General features: G+C 55.9%; 5 protein-coding genes across 5 annotated transcripts; 3 read left to right on the top strand and 2 right to left on the bottom strand.

Annotated features, from left to right (window-relative positions):
• Positions 1-1,044: 1,044 nt before the first annotated feature.
• Positions 1,045-2,460, bottom strand: KRP23_14881 (Bacillopeptidase F; the record flags this gene model as incomplete). Its single annotated transcript, XM_067885756.1, has 1 exon — positions 1,045-2,460. The coding sequence occupies one exon, from the start codon at positions 2,458-2,460 to the stop codon at positions 1,045-1,047; it is 1,416 nt and encodes a 471-aa protein (XP_067737037.1).
• Positions 2,461-8,271: 5,811 nt separating this feature from the next.
• On the top strand, positions 8,272-8,997 carry KRP23_14882 (DNA replication licensing factor MCM7; the record flags this gene model as incomplete). The annotated part of the gene is made up of 4 exons (XM_067885757.1): positions 8,272-8,380; positions 8,450-8,529; positions 8,598-8,657; positions 8,725-8,997. 4 exons carry the CDS (start codon positions 8,272-8,274, stop codon positions 8,995-8,997), a joined length of 522 nt encoding a protein of 173 aa, XP_067737038.1.
• A 260-nt stretch (positions 8,998-9,257) lies between these two features.
• On the top strand, positions 9,258-10,869 carry KRP23_14883 (DNA replication licensing factor mcm7; the record flags this gene model as incomplete). The annotated part of the gene is made up of 2 exons (XM_067885759.1): positions 9,258-9,999; positions 10,061-10,869. 2 exons carry the CDS (start codon positions 9,258-9,260, stop codon positions 10,867-10,869), a joined length of 1,551 nt encoding a protein of 516 aa, XP_067737039.1.
• A 58-nt stretch (positions 10,870-10,927) lies between these two features.
• Positions 10,928-11,464, bottom strand: KRP23_14884 (N-alpha-acetyltransferase 30; the record flags this gene model as incomplete). The annotated part of the gene is made up of 1 exon (XM_067885760.1): positions 10,928-11,464. One exon carries the CDS (start codon positions 11,462-11,464, stop codon positions 10,928-10,930), a length of 537 nt encoding a protein of 178 aa, XP_067737040.1.
• Positions 11,465-12,351: 887 nt separating this feature from the next.
• On the top strand, positions 12,352-14,712 carry KRP23_14885 (Heat shock 70 kDa protein 18; the record flags this gene model as incomplete). The annotated part of the gene is made up of 1 exon (XM_067885761.1): positions 12,352-14,712. One exon carries the CDS (start codon positions 12,352-12,354, stop codon positions 14,710-14,712), a length of 2,361 nt encoding a protein of 786 aa, XP_067737041.1.
• Positions 14,713-19,331: the final 4,619 nt, after the last annotated feature.

A 19,331-nucleotide genomic window follows, 5' to 3' on the forward strand; every position in this document is an offset into this window, starting at 1 on the left:
TGCCGGTATCGTGGGCTGGGTCTACGTCGGCCAAGATCAGTCCTTCCTGGACGCGTCCAAGAGCAGCATGGGCGGCACTTTCGACGACGAGCGCGTTGAAGGCTACAAGAAGCTGGTGCGTGTGCTGCCCTACGCCGCCTTCACCATTATCTGGAACTGCGCCTACGACCAAACCGATGCCAACTTCCAGTCCATCACGCAGCAGTGCGACCTGCGTCTCGACACCAGCGACCCGGACAGCTCTCAGATCCCTGGCGCCATGCTCGGCGTCTTTGACCCTATTGTCATTGTGATCTGCATCCCAGTGCTGGACTCCATCGTTTACCCGGCGTACACCAAGTGGGTGGGCAAGTCCCCCAGTCAGTTCGGCAAGTCCGCAGTGGGTCTCGTTGTCGCTATCGTCGGCATCTTCTGGGCTGGCATCTTCGAGGTCATTCGCCGTAACGCCGGCGCTCTTGAGGACGCGAACGGAGACCCGATCCTGGACGGTGGCAGCTCGCAGCCCATGAACGATATCTCGTGGGGTGCAGCAGTTCCCAACTACGTCTTCATTGGTCTGGCTGAATGTCTGATCAACGTTACCGCCTATGATCTTGTGTACTCGAGTGTCCCGATGTCGCTGAAGTCCATGGCGCAGGCTGTGATCCTCTTCATGAGCTCCATGGGAAGCATCCTCACGTCGGTCTTTACCATCATGTTCTCCAAGTCACTGCCGTCCGACAACCTGAACGAGGACCACCTGGAGAACATGTTCTTCACGGTGGGCGCTGTCAGCGTCATCAACTTCGTCTTCTTCGTGATCGTCATGAAGAAGATGAACATGGGCATGTCTTCGTCCCCAGAGCTCGACCACCTGGGCAACGAGATCCAGGACATCTTGGACGAGAAGGTCTCTGTGAGCTCTCGTCAGAGTGTGGCCACAACCAAGTAAAGTGACAGACGTAGTATTTTCAAGATGTAAATGTATTCAAACATGGATCGTGATGCTACGTGAACTCACTCAGATACGAGGTGCAGCCGTGCTGTCGGCTCCGTCATGTCTTGTTAGTACGCAAGTGCTGCGTTGACGACGTTCTGCGCGTTGATGCGGCCGTAGCCGTACTGGTTGTTCGGGAAGGTAGCGTCCGATGTTCCACCGCACGTCAAAACGGCTTTCGGCAAGGCTCGATCGGTCGAGCTCAGCAAGATAGACTTCATACTGTCGAAGCAGAATCCCGGCCGCGCGCTTAAAGCCAACGCGATCGTCCCCGCCAGATGTGGGGCTGCCATACTCGTCCCCGAGAGGGACATGTAGTCCGAGTTGTTGCCGTTCCAGGCAGAGCGGATGCTCACGCCAGGCCCCGTGAAGTCAGGCTTCACCAACCCGTTCACAGAGGGGCCGAGACTGCTGAACGATCCGATCACGTCACTGGGGTCGGTCGCTCCGACAGCGAAGGCCTTGGCCGAGTCACCCGGAGACAAGACGGAGCCACAGCCGTTCGCTCCAGAGTTACCGGTCGCGAAGACAGGCAGGATGCGAGCGGCGTACCAAGCATCCAGGCTGGGTTGGAAGTACGTCATACCTTGGCCAACACCCCAACTGTTGCTCACAATGTGTGGCGCCTTCGCAGCGTTGCAGTTGTTGCCGTTCGTGTCCGTCGGGCACAGCATGAACTGCGCACACGCTGTCAACAGTGAAAGCGTGCACGAGGTGGCTCCGCAGCCCTTGCACGTCATCCACTTGACCCCAGGAGCAATCCCCACGCCCAGGCCTCCTGCAATCGTGGCCATCGTGTGCGTGCCGTGGCCGTTGGCATCAAACGGAGTGGCAGTCTTTTGGCCGGGGTCGTACCATCCGTACGATCCGACCCAGTTATTCTTCAGCGTGTCGTGTGTGCTGCGAACGCCGGTGTCGATGGTGCCTACGACCACATTCTGGCCAGTGTTGCTCGTAGCCCAGACGTTCGTCGCTTTGATCTTGGTGGCGCCCCAACCAGCAGAGGCGGTGTTGCTCGTGGAGTCGGCAGTCGGTCGAGGAGGGTCCAGATTGAGGACAATGTCAAAAATGATTTCCTCCACCACTGACAGAGTGAGAAGCCGCTGGACGAGGATGAGTGGGGCGTCCAAAATCTCAATCGTGTTGCTGATCCAGAAGCAGGTATAATCCAGCCCCGTGATCGCCGACAGCAGTTGAATCACGGGGCCTTGACTCTGTTGGGCGTGCCGCTTTAGTGCGTCGACGATATTCTGGATGTTCTCGGTACGCTGGGCATCCGTCCACATGGCCGTACTGCTATTGGCGCTCGCCTCGAGGATTGCTTTGGTGTCGTCCTTCATGACTATGATGATGCGTCTACTGTCGTACAGCAGTGTGCCAACAACCTTCACCAACGACGATAGTGTATTCGTTGTCACCGCCGTGACCGTGCCCAACACGTTGCCAAGTAGTCCGGCCGGAGCCCCCGACACCAGCAGCAGCATAGTGGCGAAGACCAACAAGAGTGACGCAAGTTTGAGGTGCGTCATGATCTCCGTGCAGCAGCGAAGCAGTCAGAACTTGGTCCTTGAGTCGGTAGGGAAGCTCGTTAGACACCTAGGAGGTGAATTGAGGAATGAATACCGGGGCGACCAACCACCAAGGCGCTCATCTGGGCCACACTTTGCTCAGGATGTCTCTTGCTTTTGGTCTTCAAAACACCGAGTAGGTAACGTTGTTAAACGCCAGGTTCAAGCCGAGCAATTTCCATAGGACGCTCGTTGCCTTCGTACGACGAACGTTGTGGCAAGTTTGTCAGAGCCCATGGACAAACTTATTTTTCGACAGAATTCCGGTCGAACGTGAGCTACGGATCACTCCGCTCCGTACATCTGCACCACCATTTCGTTCAGCGTAACTGGTAATACTGGAAAGCACGCGTGTATAATAAAAGTTGATCTCACGGAGACCTATCTGAATAAATCGTCCGGTATGGCGACTTCTCGTGCAAGATGAGTTGAAGAGCGACCTCCAGGTGCAGCATCCGGACACTAAAGACGACCAAATTCTTGGGACCTCCACCGGCAGCACCATGGCGGCTGAAGTGGTAGTCTGATTGTTTCTGGTGAGTCCAGCATAAAATCTCACCAAAACTCAGAACGCGCTCGTAGCCCCGTTGCCGTCATTGTCATTGCCATTGCTGCAAGTCTTCCTTGGAATTTTCTTGACTGTTGGCAGAGGCCAGCTGATAGTCTTGTCAATCCGTTTCCTAATACCTAGGAGGTCGGCGTGCAAACATCACGATAGGTAAATCTGTTGTTTCTCGGGCGACACCTCTGCGTACATTGCACAACGGCGCGTTGCTGCAGACCCCGCAGACGAAAATTGGCGCCCTGTTCAACTCGAGACACGAACTGGACCCGTCGAACTTTTACCAGAGTGGACTCCACGCCAGAGGCAACTTCCTAAATCTTGTAACTGTTCAAGCAGCGAACTCTGTCCACGTGCTACACTGCGTTTTTGCCTTTCACATTGGAGCTCCAACGATCACATCTCCGCCTGTCAGGAGCCGTCGACCCCAACCCAACCAGTGAAATGGCTAGTTCCTCTCTGACCGCATCAGCACAACACTTTTCCACACTCCCATCGCTTCGTGCTTGTGGGTCCTCTCTTTCTAGCAGCAAATGGCATCATCATTTGAGTACGAGCACAGTAGTAGCGAAACTTCACGGCCAAGCTGAAGAGGTTGAAATTCCCGTAGTCACTTGTTCTTGATGCGAGATGGTAAGAACTCGAAATCCGTCCACCCCTGCAACAGCCTGGTCCTAGCAGACCTAAAAACAACTCGTCGATTCATCGGAGCGCGCCTCGTGCAGGCAGGAAGCACCTCGACGGGTCCGTGAATCAACGCAAATACGACCAAACCAATACAAATTCAAGCGACAACTCTGCTGGGTCCAACTTTAAGCAACACATCCAATTTAGTTTACATGCAACGCACACAGGTGTTCTTGGCACCACTCCTACGGTCTTGGTCGTGTCGAATCAGCAATCTCATGTAGAATTTGCTCCTCCACGCGCTGCGCGCCTCAGGAAGCGTTAAAGTCATGCTCATCATTTCCGACAACAACACATATACCAACAGCAAACTCAGAAACCTCTCTCCTCACTACTCAAGTCAGGAAATGAGCTTTGGGTAGCTGGTAGACGTCGTACCGTGAGAGACTGAATAACCGATAGCCTAATTGATATATACGGTACGCGGTTCGATCCAGTTCAGATGAACCGTTAACCGTTTGATCCGTACGACCACCGAAAGGCAACTTTTGGTACCGCACGTTTATTTAAGCGAGCTCTGCCCGTTTGCCACCGACCCGCTCTCTCCACGTAAAGAAACACTTTTGCATCACTCGACGAGCCCAGAACTCCAGCGCCTCCTGTTTGCCTTTGGAGCTTGCATGAGGTCGTTCCGTCACTTGACGTCGGCGCGATTTCTTGGAGATTGACATTGCCCTCGATCCACTCTGCAAGCGGCGGCGGCGACTCTGAGCGACAAGGAACCAGGCGTGCAACACGTGGGTCATCAAGACGCGACTTCGTTTCAGCTGGGCCTGCAAAGCCCTGGTGTTGTGGAATATACCAGCTTTCCGACGCTTATCCTGTACGCTAACCGCTCTGCTGCCGGTCTGCGAGCGATGCAGCTGCTGGATGTAGTGTTCCCATCGCCGCTTCTGGCGGCAGGCTGCAATGTATACTTTCCACTGCGTTAGCGCCTTGCGTTTGGCTTCAGAGATCACCTTTGTCTGGTTGCGAACGAGCCACAACTCGACGCGCCAGCGAGCTAAGGACCGACGCAGCACATTTCGTACCGCTCGCCCACAAACCTCACGGCAAGCTTGTTGTTGGAGCGCATAGCGTCTCAATCCCCGACAAAAAGTATTGTGCAACAGCGAACGCTGCTCAGAGCGCTGCCACCGGATTGATACCCTCCACAACTTCCAGTGGGTCCAGCACACTTGCCTCCACCTCAGCGACTCTTGCTGCTCCAGTCGCGATGCTAACCTTCCAGCTACAACCAACAGAGACCAGGCTGCGAAGAGCCTCTGTCGTGTTCGTTGCTGCTGCATGCGATACATTGCGGCAGCAACAGCATACTGTCCCTGTCGAGCATCCCTGAACTCCTTCCACATCAAAAAGACGTTCGCCAAACGGATACGCTTCATAGCGTGACTCCACATGACCACCGCCACTTGACGGCGTTTGGTGACACGAAGAAGAGCATTCCACGATCGTGTCAAGAGCACCAGGGAGTGAAACCGAGCAGCTTTGAGCGATTGCTGCTTTTCCATCAAGGCGCCTTGCCACAAATGAAATGCACGTCGCCCAACGGCGTTCCACGTGAGCTGTTGTTCGAGCAATCGACAGCGAACTGTGTACTTTGCAGCTGCACGCCATTTACCAAATGCGCTCTGCAAAAGAACTGCCTCATGCCAGACTTCGGCCTCAAGCCCCTGATCGCGACGCGTGATGGCACTCGCTGCGGCAACCTGCAGCAAATGGATTGCCTTTTGCTTGCTGCGACGTCGAAAATGCGCGTCAGCCTCACGTCGCCGTTGCCTGACCACGAAATACTGACGCCAACAATCCCAACCACGCGCTAAATGGCGTCGCCTTGCGCACGAGGTGGCGGCGCGACTGCGGCCTACGGTTAAAGCGTACATCCTGGACAGATACCGGCATTGGAGCTTTCTGCTATGGAATGTATCCGCACGTCGCACGGCACTCAGTCGCAGTTGATTTTCTCTCCACCGCGCAAGGACACCACACAATACATGCCGCTCACCGACCTTTTTGAGGAGAATGGACCCCATACTGTAACGCCGCGCTTTACGAAGCCACACAGCCATGAGCGCGTGCCTCAACAGACGCCATTCCCGCAGCTTCTGCACGTCGCTTGCAATACAGCGCATTTCCTGACACTGAAATACGTGCGAGTACCAGCGTCGCCAACGCCACCGAAGCTGGACAAGACGCCGCAATTCCTGTAAGTGGCGCTCGCGATGCTGCAGTTCGATAGCCTCTGTCCACGAGTTGAAAAACTTACCGTACAGTGCTTTGTGTTTCGCACGTACTACCAACCTCCAGTGATCGATGCACTGACGAGCTCGTCGCAGTCGTCGTCGTTCTACAACAGCGGTGATCTTCCCGGTCAGCTCACGCCTGCTCCAATACGCCCAACTAGTCCAGTGTTGCAACATCTTGCTCGCTAAGTGCTGGATTGCTATCGTGTTCAGCGACTTTTCTCGGCGGACGACGTGGTGAGCTTCTTTCCAGGATGACAAATTCTGCCGGAGTAGTCTACGTCGACAAAGTGCTGTGCTCCAGGCTATCAACTTCTTCCGTTCTCGTATGGAGTTGGCGTGAAGACGCCAGGCAACGATTACTTCTCGTAAGTGCCGCACTTTACGCCTATCGATAATGCTCTCCACCACTAGTCGGCTTCGTTCCTGCTGATGCACCGCAGCAACAAATGCCACCCAAATCCTTCTAAGCTGAGTAGCACGCCGACGTAATGTAAACTGACGAAGCGCGAGGGTGAGCTGGTAAGTGCGTCGCCACGGACCCCAAGAAGCCCTTCGCAGCACCAAGCGATCATGATTCTCCTTTAGAAATGCTGCGCGCAACCGAAGCATTCGATATTGATGTGAACGACTATGCCATGTCCATACAGCCCGACGAGTTTTCCAGTCCTGGAGTGAGCACTGTCGCTCCCGATCACGCTGCGCGTTTAACATCAGGCGCACAAAGGCACGTCGGCGCTGCTGCTTGTGCAACACAATGACAATTGCTTGCTTTCGTGCTTGTGCACGTTGAGCATAACTACCCCACACCCTCAACACCTCTCGAAGTAAGCGGCGACGTCGGCGCCGAGTGGACAGCTGCAAAGCACGGCGCATACTCCTCGTGTGTTCATGCGAATCCCTCCAGAAGTCGTACGCGTCTCCCAGAAGTCGTCTTTCACTCCACCGCACAGCAAACTGCCATTGCTTGCGCTGTTCAGCATACTCCCCCCAACGTAAGAAACAACGCTCCTGCAGATTCGCCACTCGCTGTTGGCAGAACCGCTCGACCTCGACATTTACTACCCGCTGGGCCTCGATCCCTGCCATCAACCACCGCCAATAGCGCCGAAGAAGTTGCTTCGCCGCTTTTCGCTTATACTGCCTGTACATTGCTCGCTGACTTACTGCGAGTACCCACGCGCAAAACGCCTCACAGCTCACTCGCTTCCGTCTGCGAAGACAAAACTCTTTCACCGTCGCCGCACGATGCTGCACACACGTCCATCTCGTCCACACCACGGTCAACGTCGAACTTTCCTCCTGCTTCTTAACTAAACTCGCAGTCGTGTACAACCGGATGCAATAGACCACTCTGCATCTCCACGCACTGAGCACTGCTGCTGCAAGGCGCTTCTCTCCACGTCTTCGAGCTCGAACGTGAAACCTCTTCACAAGAGCCGCAGCGTGCGAAAGACGTCGCCATTCGACCAGAACTTGATGCACTAACCTGCGTCTCTCACTGTCCGTCATCTTCTGGTTGTTTCCATCTCTGGTAGAGCATCTAACAGGCAGCAACGACTGCGATATGAGCTTCTCCGTGCCAGGAGAGTTCCGTTTGGTTGCAGGGCGACCTACAGACGCCAGCAGCGCCGTCACTTGGGCCCATTTGGGCGCTAAACTCTCGGAGGATATTTGCACCTGCTTATTCTCGTGGCTAGTCCCTCGCTGAGCTTCAAACGCCGCGTCGATCTCCTCCCGCAGTCGTCGCAGCGCCTCCGTCGCCATGCTCGTATCCGTCGGCGCTTCAACTTCGGATACTTCGTTCTGACTCGCTAAAACTCCGCTAAAACGTTCGTTAGTGTAAATGAGTTTTAGGCGATTAGATTGTGTTTATACGTGGCAAAACTAGGAAAGAAACCATGCAACTCAAATCATTTGCTGCTTCCACCGAGAGATAGTCCGTCTTCACTGCAGTCTGCAAACAGAGTCGGTGTTCCGCGCCGCGAGCTTTGAAAAAAGGATTACAGCAGCACCACCGCGACAACCATAATATTGACGAACTTACTCAATAGATATTGCTCTCGGCTATTTCATAGGGCGTAAAATATGTGAATAAGCAAAATATTCATAACTTTTGCAGCACTGTGATAGGCGAAAACGAATCTACGTTGTGATTCGCCGAAACGTTAATATCCGTTTATTGGTGCAAATAATTTACAAAGTTTTTTGGCGGGAGCGCCATAAGCATAGAAAATGGCGTCGTCGCAGTCGTTCTCGCAGACCTTCGGGGGCGTCGCGGCGGGTGCCGATGCGGATACGAGCTCGGGTGGCGTCGGGATGTCCAACTACGCAGAGGAAAAATGTAACATCTTCGCTAATTGCTCTTAATATCCATCACAATTCGTTGGCTAACAATGTGCTCCTTTGACAGCGAAATGCGCCGAGTTTCTACTAAACTTCACGTCGAATCTGGATGATCCAGCGCTAGGGCCCAAGTACACGCGGATGCTGGTGCGAAATGTCGTTAAATTCCGTCTCTAGCGGTGGTGGTAACGTGACAGTCCGCTGTTTCATTGCAGCAAGAAGTGGCCAACAGGGAGAGGACTTCGATCCCAATTTCTCTTGACGACATGCTGATTGTACGTTGGTTTTGTTGCTACGGTCGCTGCCTTGAGACTGAGTCTGACGATTTTATCTTGCTGTCAGTTCGAGAGAGATGACCCGTCTTTCGTGACGCGCGTCTTGCGCAATGCTCGCCGCTACATTTCGCTCTTCTCCGACGCGGTGGACGAGAACCTGCCGCCACCAACGAGAGACATTTCAGACTCCCAAGATGTCCTGGATGTGCTGCGGATGTCTCGCGCCCAGGAGCTGGCCCAGCAACGGCAGACGACAGACGATACCCAACCTGATGGCCAACCGCCTGCAAATACTGCCAATACTGTCAATATCTCCCCCCGCGCTGATGCGGCGGTTTGAGGTGCATTTGGTGCCGGGCGTGAAGTTGAAAGCTGTACCCTATTCGACAAGTGAAAGCAGCCAAAGTCGGTGCCTTGGTGCGCATTAAAGGCATGGTGACTCGTGTATCCACGGTGAAGCCGTTGCTGACGGTGGCCACATACACATGTGAGGCTTGCGCTTACGAGGTTTACCAGGAAGTGAAAGCTCGACAGTTTAATCCACTGACGCAGTGCCCTAGTGAGCGGTGCCAAACTAATAAGTCACAGGGCCGCCTTATCATGCAAACAAAGGCCTCCAAGTTCGACAAATACCAAGAGGTGAAGTTCCAGGAGCTGCCCGACCAAGTACCGATGGGACACATTCCTCGTTCTCTCACAGTGTACCTGCGTGGCGAGCTCACGCGAACGTGCGAGCCTGGCGCGTTGGTAACAATCTGCGGCGTGTTCCTGCCCCTACCGTACTCACCACAACGGCAGATGCAAATGGGGCTTGTCACGGAGACTTATCTGGAGGCTACAGACGTGGTGAATCACAAGAAGCGGTACTCGGCTATGGAGTCTTCCGAGGCAATGGAAAGCGCTGTCCTGCGGTTACAGGAAGGTGGTGCTAATGTATATGAGATGCTCTCGCAGTCACTAGCACCGGAAATCTACGGCCACGAGGACGTGAAGAAAGCGCTACTGTTGCTGCTCATCGGCGGCGTTACAAAGCGCATGGACGAGGGTATGAGATTGCGTGGCGATCTAAACGTATTGCTTATGGGAGACCCCGGTGTGGCCAAGTCGCAGCTGCTGAAGCATATTGCGACCGTAGCCCCGCGAGGTATTTACACTACCGGTAAAGGAAGTTCCGGCGTCGGTCTGACGGCTGCGGTGGTGCGTGATGCCACCACGAAAGAGATGACTCTTGAGGGCGGAGCACTCGTCTTGGCAGATATGGGCATTTGCTGCATCGATGAGTTCGACAAGATGGAGGAGGGCGATCCGTACGGCTATTCACGAAGTCATGGAACAGCAGACAGTGAGTATTGCCAAGGCCGGTATCACAACGACGCTCAATGCGCGTACGTCCGTACTTGCAGCTGCAAACCCCATCCTCGGTCGCTACAACAAGAAACTCAGCGCGTCGCAGAACATCAACCTGCCCAACGCGCTATTGTCTCGTTTCGACCTGCTCTTCCTGCTGCTTGATGTGGCCAACTACGAGAAGGACGCGGCACTTGCACGCCACGTTACTTTTGTGCACCGCTTCTCGCGCAACCCGGATATGAATTTCGAGCCCGTACGCCCCGAAGTACTGCGTTACTTCATCGCTATTGCCAAGCAGTACCAGCCCAGTATCCCAGAGCACCTCTGCGGCTACATCGTCGAGGCCTACGTGACGCTACGCCAGCAGGACGTGAACGAACACGCCCGTGAGCGACAGCAGCAGCAATTCCGCCAGCAGTTTGGCGACGGCGGCGCCAACGACGCACAGACGGCCATGACGGCCCGTCAGCTGCTGAGTATTTTGCGACTCTCGCAGTCACTTGCCCGCCTGCGTTTCTCCACGGAAGTCGTCCAAGAGGACGTCGACGAAGCTATCCGCCTCGTGTACGTGTCCAAGTCGTCATTGACGGAGCAGGACGACAACGCCGGAAACAACGGCAGGTCAGGCACAGCAAGCAGCGGAGGCGGTGGGTCTACGGACGCCACCTCCAAGATCTTCCGTCTGCTGTTGGAGTTTACAAACGACCGCCAGCTGAACGTGGTGGCCATGAGCGATTTGGAGCCCGTGGTGCTGCGCAAGGGCTTCACCTCTCAGCAGCTCTACGCGTGCATCGAGCACTACCAGGAGCTGGAGGTCGTGCAGTTGTCCAGCAATGGCACGCGCCTCACTCTCATTCAGTAGAGCTGTCTTACATTGAAGATACCACTTCAAACTATCCCTAGTCTAAGAATCTCTCTCTCTACTGCAGCCAGAGCTTGAGACGGAAGGCGTCGCCCCCGTTTAAATAGTACTTGACCAGGCGCTCGTCGCGCACGAAGCCCAGGTTCTCGTACAGGCGGATGGCGCCCTTGTTGGCGATCTCCGTCTCCAGCATCACCTCCTCGCAGCCGCCGTCGCGCATCCGCTCGATGGCCTTTTGCGCCAGCTGCGAGCCGATGCCGCGGTGGCGGAACTGCTTCTCCACGGCCAGCATGGCAATGTACCCCCTCCAGCGGCGCTTGGGGTCTCCCTGGGCGGTCAAGCCGTCGTCGCCCGTCTCCTCGGGGGTCGCGCCCAGCGGTTCCTGGCGGCAGATGATGACGCCCACGAGCTTGTGCTGCACGCGCGCCAGGATGCTCAGCTGCGGCCAGTTGTACAGAAAGTACCGGTACGTGAAGATGGAGTAGGGCTCGGACAGGTCCTTGTCGATGAGCTTCACCAGCTCCGCGAGCTGCTTCTCGCCCTGGTACGTCGAGAAGACCACGGCATCCGCAGCAGCGCCCGAAGACTTGGCCATGATTGAGAAGGATTTTGGTTTGACGGCGTTTCACTATGGGGTACGCTGGGTTACGTTGACGACGTACTGAGATTTCAGTTTTAAGTACGATGCTGACGTTGCGGCAGATTGTCGAAGTGCCGGTGACTCCAGTGGTGCGGATGAGATAATACATGCAGCTCTTCCGACGCTGGAGGATTATTGTGACGAGTACAATGGCGTTCCGATTGATGAATTGGACTGGCTATCGCTCAAGGCCGTTCGGCGGCAGCTTCCGTGCCTGTTCCAGCTCGCAGCAACGTTTCGCTGCATTTACATCCGGCAATCCAAGGTCAACGCGCTTTCGCCTTGTTCAAAGCAACGGGTGTGATAGAGCAGACTGTGATGGCAAGTTTCCATTGGCAGCATGCGGCAAGGTAAGACTGAAGTAGGCGAAGCCAGCCCAGCAGTTGCAGCGCGGTTGTCTCGAGGTTATCACTGCCCGGCAACGAAATCTCCATTCCGAGTCGCCCTCGGCGCGACAAAACGCAGCATACACCATACGGCCAAGGCCATTCGACTTGCCCAATTCCTCCTCGCGTCCTTTTCCCCAGTCCGATGTCCACCGCAACGATACAGCAATCAAATCAGATGGCCGCTTCAACGAGTGCGAACTTAAGGCGCACTTAGCCGAAACTACTGGCCAGCAAGCCGCAGGGGAAAGTTGCAGAGAAAGCGCTCGCCCAATTTGGCTCAATCGCGGACCGCACACACGGGAAAGTTGGAGGGAGTATCCTCCGCTAACCTCCCCCGATTGGTTGGCCCGTAGCGCTCCGTAGCGTAGCTGCTCGCCCCCTCATTGACACCGACGTCATTTTCCAACTCGGAAACCCGCGGGCAAGTCACTTTCTTCCTCTTATCTCGTCACAATGGCCCCGAAGCGTCGCTCGCGTAAGACCACCAAGGACGTGTACGCCAGCGTCTCCACCGAGGAGCGCGCCAAGCTCGGCGCGGAGGCCAAGGAGCGCGGTAACGCCGCCTTCGCCTCGGGCGACCACGCCACGGCCATCAAGGAGTTCACGACGGCCATCGCGTACGAGCCGACGAACGTCATCTACTTCTCGAACCGTTCGGCCGCCTACCTGTCGGCTGGCCAGGCCACGCCCGCCATGCAGGACGCCAAGTCGTGCATTGAGCTGGACCCCAAGTTCGCCAAGGGTTACGCGCGTCTGGGTGCCGCCCACTTCTACATCAAGAACTACGCCAAGGCCATCACGGCGTACACGCAGGGCCTGACGGTGGAGAAGGGCAACAAGCCCCTTCAGGCCGGCCTGACCCAGGCGCAGGCCGCGCAGCAAGTGCAGGACGAGGAGATCAGCGGTGTCGAGATGGACGAGGCCACGCGCAAGATGAAGCGCATGGAGATCGAGGAGAAGATCAACAAGGCCCGCAAGGAGCGTGAGGAGCGCGCCAAGCGTGCCGAGAAGGGATTCTCGGAGGTCATCGGCATTGACCTGGGCACGACGTACTCGTGCGTGGGCGTGTGGAAGGACGGCCAGGTGGAGATCATCGCCAACAGCGAGGGCAACCGCACGACCCCCTCGTGGGTCGCTTTCAACGAGAGCGAGCGTCTCATCGGTGAGGCCGCCAAGATCCAGGCCGCCGGTAACGCCACCAACACGGTGTTCGACGCCAAGCGTATCATCGGCCGCAGCTTCAGCGACGAGGTGGTGAAGAAGGACGCCAAGCACTTCCCCTTCACGATCAAGGAGGGTGACGACGACAAGGTCCTGATCGAGGTGGAGTTCAAGGGTGACAAGAAGAGCTTCACCCCTGAGGAGATCTCGTCCATGGTGCTGCTGCGCATGAAGGAGACGGCCGAGGCCTTCCTGGGCCAGAGCATCAGCCAGGCTGTGGTCACCGTGCCCGCCTACTTCAACGACCAGCAGCGTCAGTCGACCAAGGACGCCGGTTCGATCGCTGGCCTGGACGTCAAGCGTATCATCAACGAGCCCACGGCCGCTGCCCTCGCGTACGGCCTGGACACGAACGCCGGCACGGACGGCACGGCCTGCAACGTGCTCATCTTCGACCTGGGTGGCGGTACCTTCGATGTGTCGATCCTGTCGATCGAGAACGGCATCTTCGAGGTCAAGTCCACGGGCGGTGACACGCACCTGGGCGGTGAGGACTTCGACAACAACATGGTGGAACACCTGCTGACGGAGTTCAAGCGCAAGAACCGCAACCTGGACCCGTCCAGCTCGGCCCGTGCTATGCGTCGTCTGCGTACGGCCTGTGAGTCGGCCAAGCGCATGCTTTCGACCACGACGTCCGCGTCGGTGGAGGTGGACTCGCTCTTCGAGGGCGTCGACTTCTCGTCCACGGTGACCCGTGCCAAGTTCGAGTCGCTCAACGAGGAGCTGTTCAAGCGTTGTGAGGATACCGTGCTGAAGGTCCTCGAGGACGCCAAGATGAAGCCGGAGGACGTGACGGAGCTGGTGCTGGTCGGCGGCTCCACGCGTATCCCCAAGGTGCAGACCATGCTGTCGTCTCTGTTCGGCGGCAAGGAGCTGTCCAAGTCCATCAACCCGGACGAGGCCGTCGCCTACGGCGCCGCCGTGCAGGGCGCCATCCTGGACGGCATCCGCAACGACGCCACCAACTCGCTGCTGCTGGTGGATGTGACCCCTCTGTCGCTCGGTATCGAGACGGTGGGCAAGGTCATGTCGGTGCTCATCAAGCGCAACACGGCTATCCCCGTGCGCAAGACCCGCGTGTACACCACGGAGGAGGATTACCAGACGTCCGTGGACGTGTGCATCTACGAGGGCGAGCGTGCCTGCGTCGAGTCCAACAACAAGCTGGGCGAGTTCAACATCTCCGGCCTGGAGCGCGCCAAGCGTGGCGAGCCGCAGGTGGAGGTCACGTTCGAGATTGACGCGAACGGAATCCTGAACGTGTCTGCCCGCGACAAGAAGACTGGCGCCAAGGCCGAGACCACTATCTCGAACAACCGCGGCCGTCTGAGTCAGGAGGACATCGACCGCATGGTTGCCGAGGCCGACAAGTTCAAGAAGGACGACGCCGAGATGCTGCGCCGCATTGAGGCTCGCAACGACCTGGAGCAGTTCATCTACCGCGCCATCGAGACGGCTCGCGAGAAGGGTGACACCAACGCCGAGAGCGCCATCCGTGACGCCCGCGACTGGCTCGAGGACCACGAGGAGGCTACGCTCCGTGAGCTCGAGGACAAGAAGCGCATGCTCGAGCGCATGGTCCGCTTCTAAGCGCGCCTCTTACATTAGTTTTAGTCAGCGTACAGATGAACAATCAACAAGCTTGCTATTCATTTACTCGTACTCGTACACGCGTTGTTTTTATAGTTTTTGTTCGTGTTGGTGTTGAGCAAAGGTGCCAGCGACATAAGCTGGAAAGCAGCACCACCTCCTCAGCTCACCTTCCCAACGAGGTTGAGAGCTAAACGCAGAGAAATCGCCAGGGGTGTCGCTTCGACTTAGATCCTTAAAGGCGTGCTCATCGATGCTCAGCCACTTATCAACCTTGCGCGCGAAGAACATCCTCACAGCTTTGTTGGGATCCATAGTACTGTCGACTTGTGGTTGAATGATGTGTGAGCGTGAGAGGTCATCTCTCTGTAGTTTTCAGGTCCAATTGTGTCAACTTTTTTGAGCCGAGTGCTTGCACCTGACGTTTTCCCTTGGAGCTGCATCGATGAGGACATGACAGTTCGTGAATTCCTCGAGCAGGTTGTCCGCGACAACATGTATGAATGCTCCAATGACGGCATCTCTCTTTCCCTGGCAAAGAAGAACGGTGACTGGCTGCAAGAAATTGATCCTGATTTCCTTGAGCTGCGGAGAGGCGGAGTGCCAAACGGGGTCTATGAGATCATGACGGACGCCAACAACGGCCAGAGCAACGCCTCCGTGCATTTGGATTCCCAAGTGGCGCAGACAGCAGATTCTGTGGGGTTTTCGTTCTCATAAAGGTTCCGGACGCTATTAAGCAGATGCATCGTGATGAAATAACCGAGAGAGAGAGCAATATCTGTTGGGTAAGCATGCCAACATTATGGCTGATGTTCATGGCTGTCGCGGTGGTGCTGACTAATCCTTTTTTCCAAAACTCGCGGCGCGGAACACCGACTCTGTTTGCAGACTGCAGTGAAGACGAATTCTCTCGGTGGAAGCAGCAAATGATTTGAGTTGCATGGTTTCTTTCCTAGTTTTGCCACGTATAAACACAATCTAATCGCCTAAAACTCATTTACACTAATGAACGTTTTTAGCGGAGTTTTAGCGAGTCAGAACGAAGTATCCGAAGTTGAAGCGCCGGCGGATACGAGCATGGCGACGGAGGCGCTGCGACGGCTGCGGGAGGAGATCGACGCGGCGTTTGAAGCTCAGCGAGGGACTAGTCACGAGAATAAGCAGGTGCAAATATCCTCCGAGAGTTTAGCGCCCAAATGGGCCCAAGTGACGGCGCTGCTGGCGTCTGTAGATCGTCCTGCAACCAAACGGAACTCTCCTGGCACGGAGAAGCTCATATCGCAGTCGTTTCTGCCTGTTAGATGCTCTACCAGAGGTGGAAACAGTCAGAAGATGACGGACAGTGAGAGACGCAGGTTAGTGCATCAAGTTCTGGTCGAATGGCGACGTCTTTCGCACACTGCGGCTCTTGTGACGAGGCTTCACGTTCGAGCTCGAAGACGTGGAGAGAAGCGCCTTGCAGCAGCAGTGCTCAGTGCGTGGAGATGCAGAGTGGTCTATTGCATCCGGTTGTACACAACTGCGAGTTTAGTTAAGAAGCAGGAGGAAAGTTCGATGTTGACCGTGGTGTGGACGAGATGGACGTGTGTGCAGCATCGTGCGGCGACGGTGAAAGAGTTTTGTCTTCGCAGACGGAAGCGAGTGAGCTGTGAGGCGTTTTGCACGTGGGTACTCGCAGCAAGTCAGCGAGCAATGTACAGGCAGTATAAGCGAAAAGCGGCGAAGCAACTTCTTCGGCGCTATTGGCGGTGGTTGATGGCAGGGATCGAGGCCCAGCGGGTGGTAAATGTCGAGGTCGAGCGGTTCTGCCAACAGCGAGTGGCGAATCTGCAGGAGCGTTGTTTCTTACGTTGGGGGGAGTATGCTGAACAGCGCAAGCAATGGCAGTTTGCTGTGCGGTGGAGTGAAAGACGACTTCTGGGAGACGCGTACGACTTCTGGAGGGATTCGCATGAACACACGAGGAGTATGCGCCGTGCTTTGCAGCTGTCCACTCGGCGCCGACGTCGCCGCTTACTTCGAGAGGTGTTGAGGGTGTGGGGTAGTTATGCTCAACGTGCACAAGCACGAAAGCAAGCAATTGTCATTGTGTTGCACAAGCAGCAGCGCCGACGTGCCTTTATGCACCTGATGTTAAACGCGCAGCGTGATCGGGAGCGACAGTGCTCACTCCAGGACTGGAAAACTCGTCGGGCTGTATGGACATGGCATAGTCGCTCACATCAATATCGAATGCTTCGGCTGCGCGCAGCATTTCTAAAGGAGAATCATGATCGCTTGGTGCTGCGAAGGGCTTCTTGGGGTCCGTGGCGGCGCACTTACCAGCTCACCCTCGCGCTTCGTCAGTTTACATTACGTCGGCGTGCTACTCAGCTTAGAAGGATTTGGGTGGCATTTGTTGCTGCGGTGCATCAGCAGGAACGAAGCCGACTAGTGGTGGAGAGCATTATCGATAGGCGTAAAGTGCGGCACTTACGAGAAGCAATCGTTGCCTGGCGTCTTCACGCCAACTCCATACGAGAACGGAAGAAGTTGATAGCCTGGAGCACAGCACTTTGTCGACGTAGACTGCTCCGGCAGAATTTGTCATCCTGGAAAGACGCTCACCACGTCGTCCGCCGAGAAAAGTCGCTGAACACGATAGCAATCCAGCACTTAGCGAGCAAGATGTTGCAACACTGGACTAGTTGGGCGTATTGGAGCAGGCGTGAGCTGACCGGGAAGATCACCGCTGTTGTAGAGCGACGACGACTGCGACGAGCTCGTCAGTGCATCGATCACTGGAGGTTGGTAGTACGTGCGAATCACAAAGCACTGTACGGTAAGTTTTTCAACTCGTGGACAGAGGCTATCGAACTGCAGCATCGCGAGCGCCACTTACAGGAATTGCGGCGTCTTGTCCAGCTTCGGTGGCGTTGGCGACGCTGGTATTCGCACGTATTTCAGTGTCAGGAAATGCGCTGTATTGCAAGCGAAGTGCAGAAGCTGCGGGAATTGCGTCTGTTGAGGCACGCGCTCATGGCTGTGTGGCTTCGTAAAGCGCGGCGCTACAGTATGGGGTCCAGTCTCCTCAAAAAGGTTGGTGAGCGACATGTATTGTGTGGTGTCCTTGCGCGGTGGAGAGAAAATCAACTGCGACTGAGTGCCGTGCGACGTGCGGATTCATTCCATAGCAGAAAGCTCCAATGCCGGTATCTGTCCAGGATGTACGCTTTAACCGTAGGCCGCAGTCGCGCCGCCACCTCGTGCGCAAGGCGACGCCATTTAGCGCGTGGTTGGGATTGTTGGCGTCAGTATTTCGTGGTCAGGCAACGGCGACGTGAGGCTGACGCGCATTTTCGACGTCGCAGCAAGCAAAAGGCAGTCCATTTGCTGCAGGTTGCCACAGCGAGCGCCATCACGCGTCGCGATCAGGAGCTTGAGGCCGAAGTCTGGTATGAGGCAGTTCTTTTGCAGAGCGCATTTGGTAAATGGCGTGCAGCTGCAAAGTACACAGTTCGCTGTCGATTGCTCGAACAACAGCTCACGTGGAACGCCGTTGGGCGACGTGCATTTCATTTGTGGCAAGGCGCCTTGATGGAAAAGCAGCAATCGCTCAAAGGCGCTCGGCTTCACTCCCTGATGCTCTTGACACGATCGTGGAATGCTCTTCTTTGTGTCACCAAACGCCGTCAAGTGGCGGTGGTCATGTGGAGTCACGCTATGAAGCGTATCCGTTTGGCGAACGTCTTTTTGATGTGGAAGGAGTTCAGGGATGCTCGACAGGGACAGTATGCTGTTGCTGCCGCAATGTATCGCATGCAGCAGCAACGGACACGACAGAGGCTCTTCGCAGCCTGGTCTCTGTTGGTTGTAGCTGGAAGGTTAGCATCGCGACTGGAGCAGCAAGAGTCGCTGAGGTGGAGGCAAGTGTGCTGGACCCACTGGAAGTTGTGGAGGGTATCAATCCGGTGGCAGCGCTCTGGGCAGCGTTCGCTGTTGCACAATACTTTTTGTCGGGGATTGAGACGCTATGCGCTCCAACAACAAGCTTGCCGTGAGGTTTGTGGGCGAGCGGTACGAAATGTGCTGCGCCGGTCCTTAGCTCGCTGGCGCGTCGAGTTGTGGCTCGTTCGCAACCAGACAAAGGTGATCTCTGAAGCCAAACGCAAGGCGCTAACGCAGTGGAAAGTATACATTGCAGCCTGCCGCCAGAAGCGGCGATGGGAACACTACATCCAGCAGCTGCATCGCTCGCAGACCGGCAGCAGAGCGGTTAGCGTACAGGATAAGCGTCGGAAAGCTGGTATATTCCACAACACCAGGGCTTTGCAGGCCCAGCTGAAACGAAGTCGCGTCTTGATGACCCACGTGCTGCACGCCTGGTTCCTTGTCGCTCAGAGTCGCCGCCGCCGCTTGCAGAGTGGATCGAGGGCAATGTCAATCTCCAAGAAATCGCGCCGACGTCAAGTGACGGAACGACCTCATGCAAGCTCCAAAGGTAAACAGGAGGCGCTGGAGTTCTGGGCTCGTCGAGTGATGCAAAGGTGTTTCTTTACGTGGAGAGAGCGGGTCGGTGGCAAACGGGCAGAGCTCGCGTAAATAAACGTGCGGTACCAAAAGTTGCCTTTCGGTAG

The sequence above is a fragment of the Phytophthora ramorum genome (genome assembly GCF_020800215.1).
Source record: "Phytophthora ramorum isolate Pr-102 chromosome Unknown Phyram_PR-102_s0023, whole genome shotgun sequence".
NCBI classification, from domain to species: Eukaryota; Oomycota; class Peronosporomycetes; order Peronosporales; family Peronosporaceae; genus Phytophthora; species Phytophthora ramorum.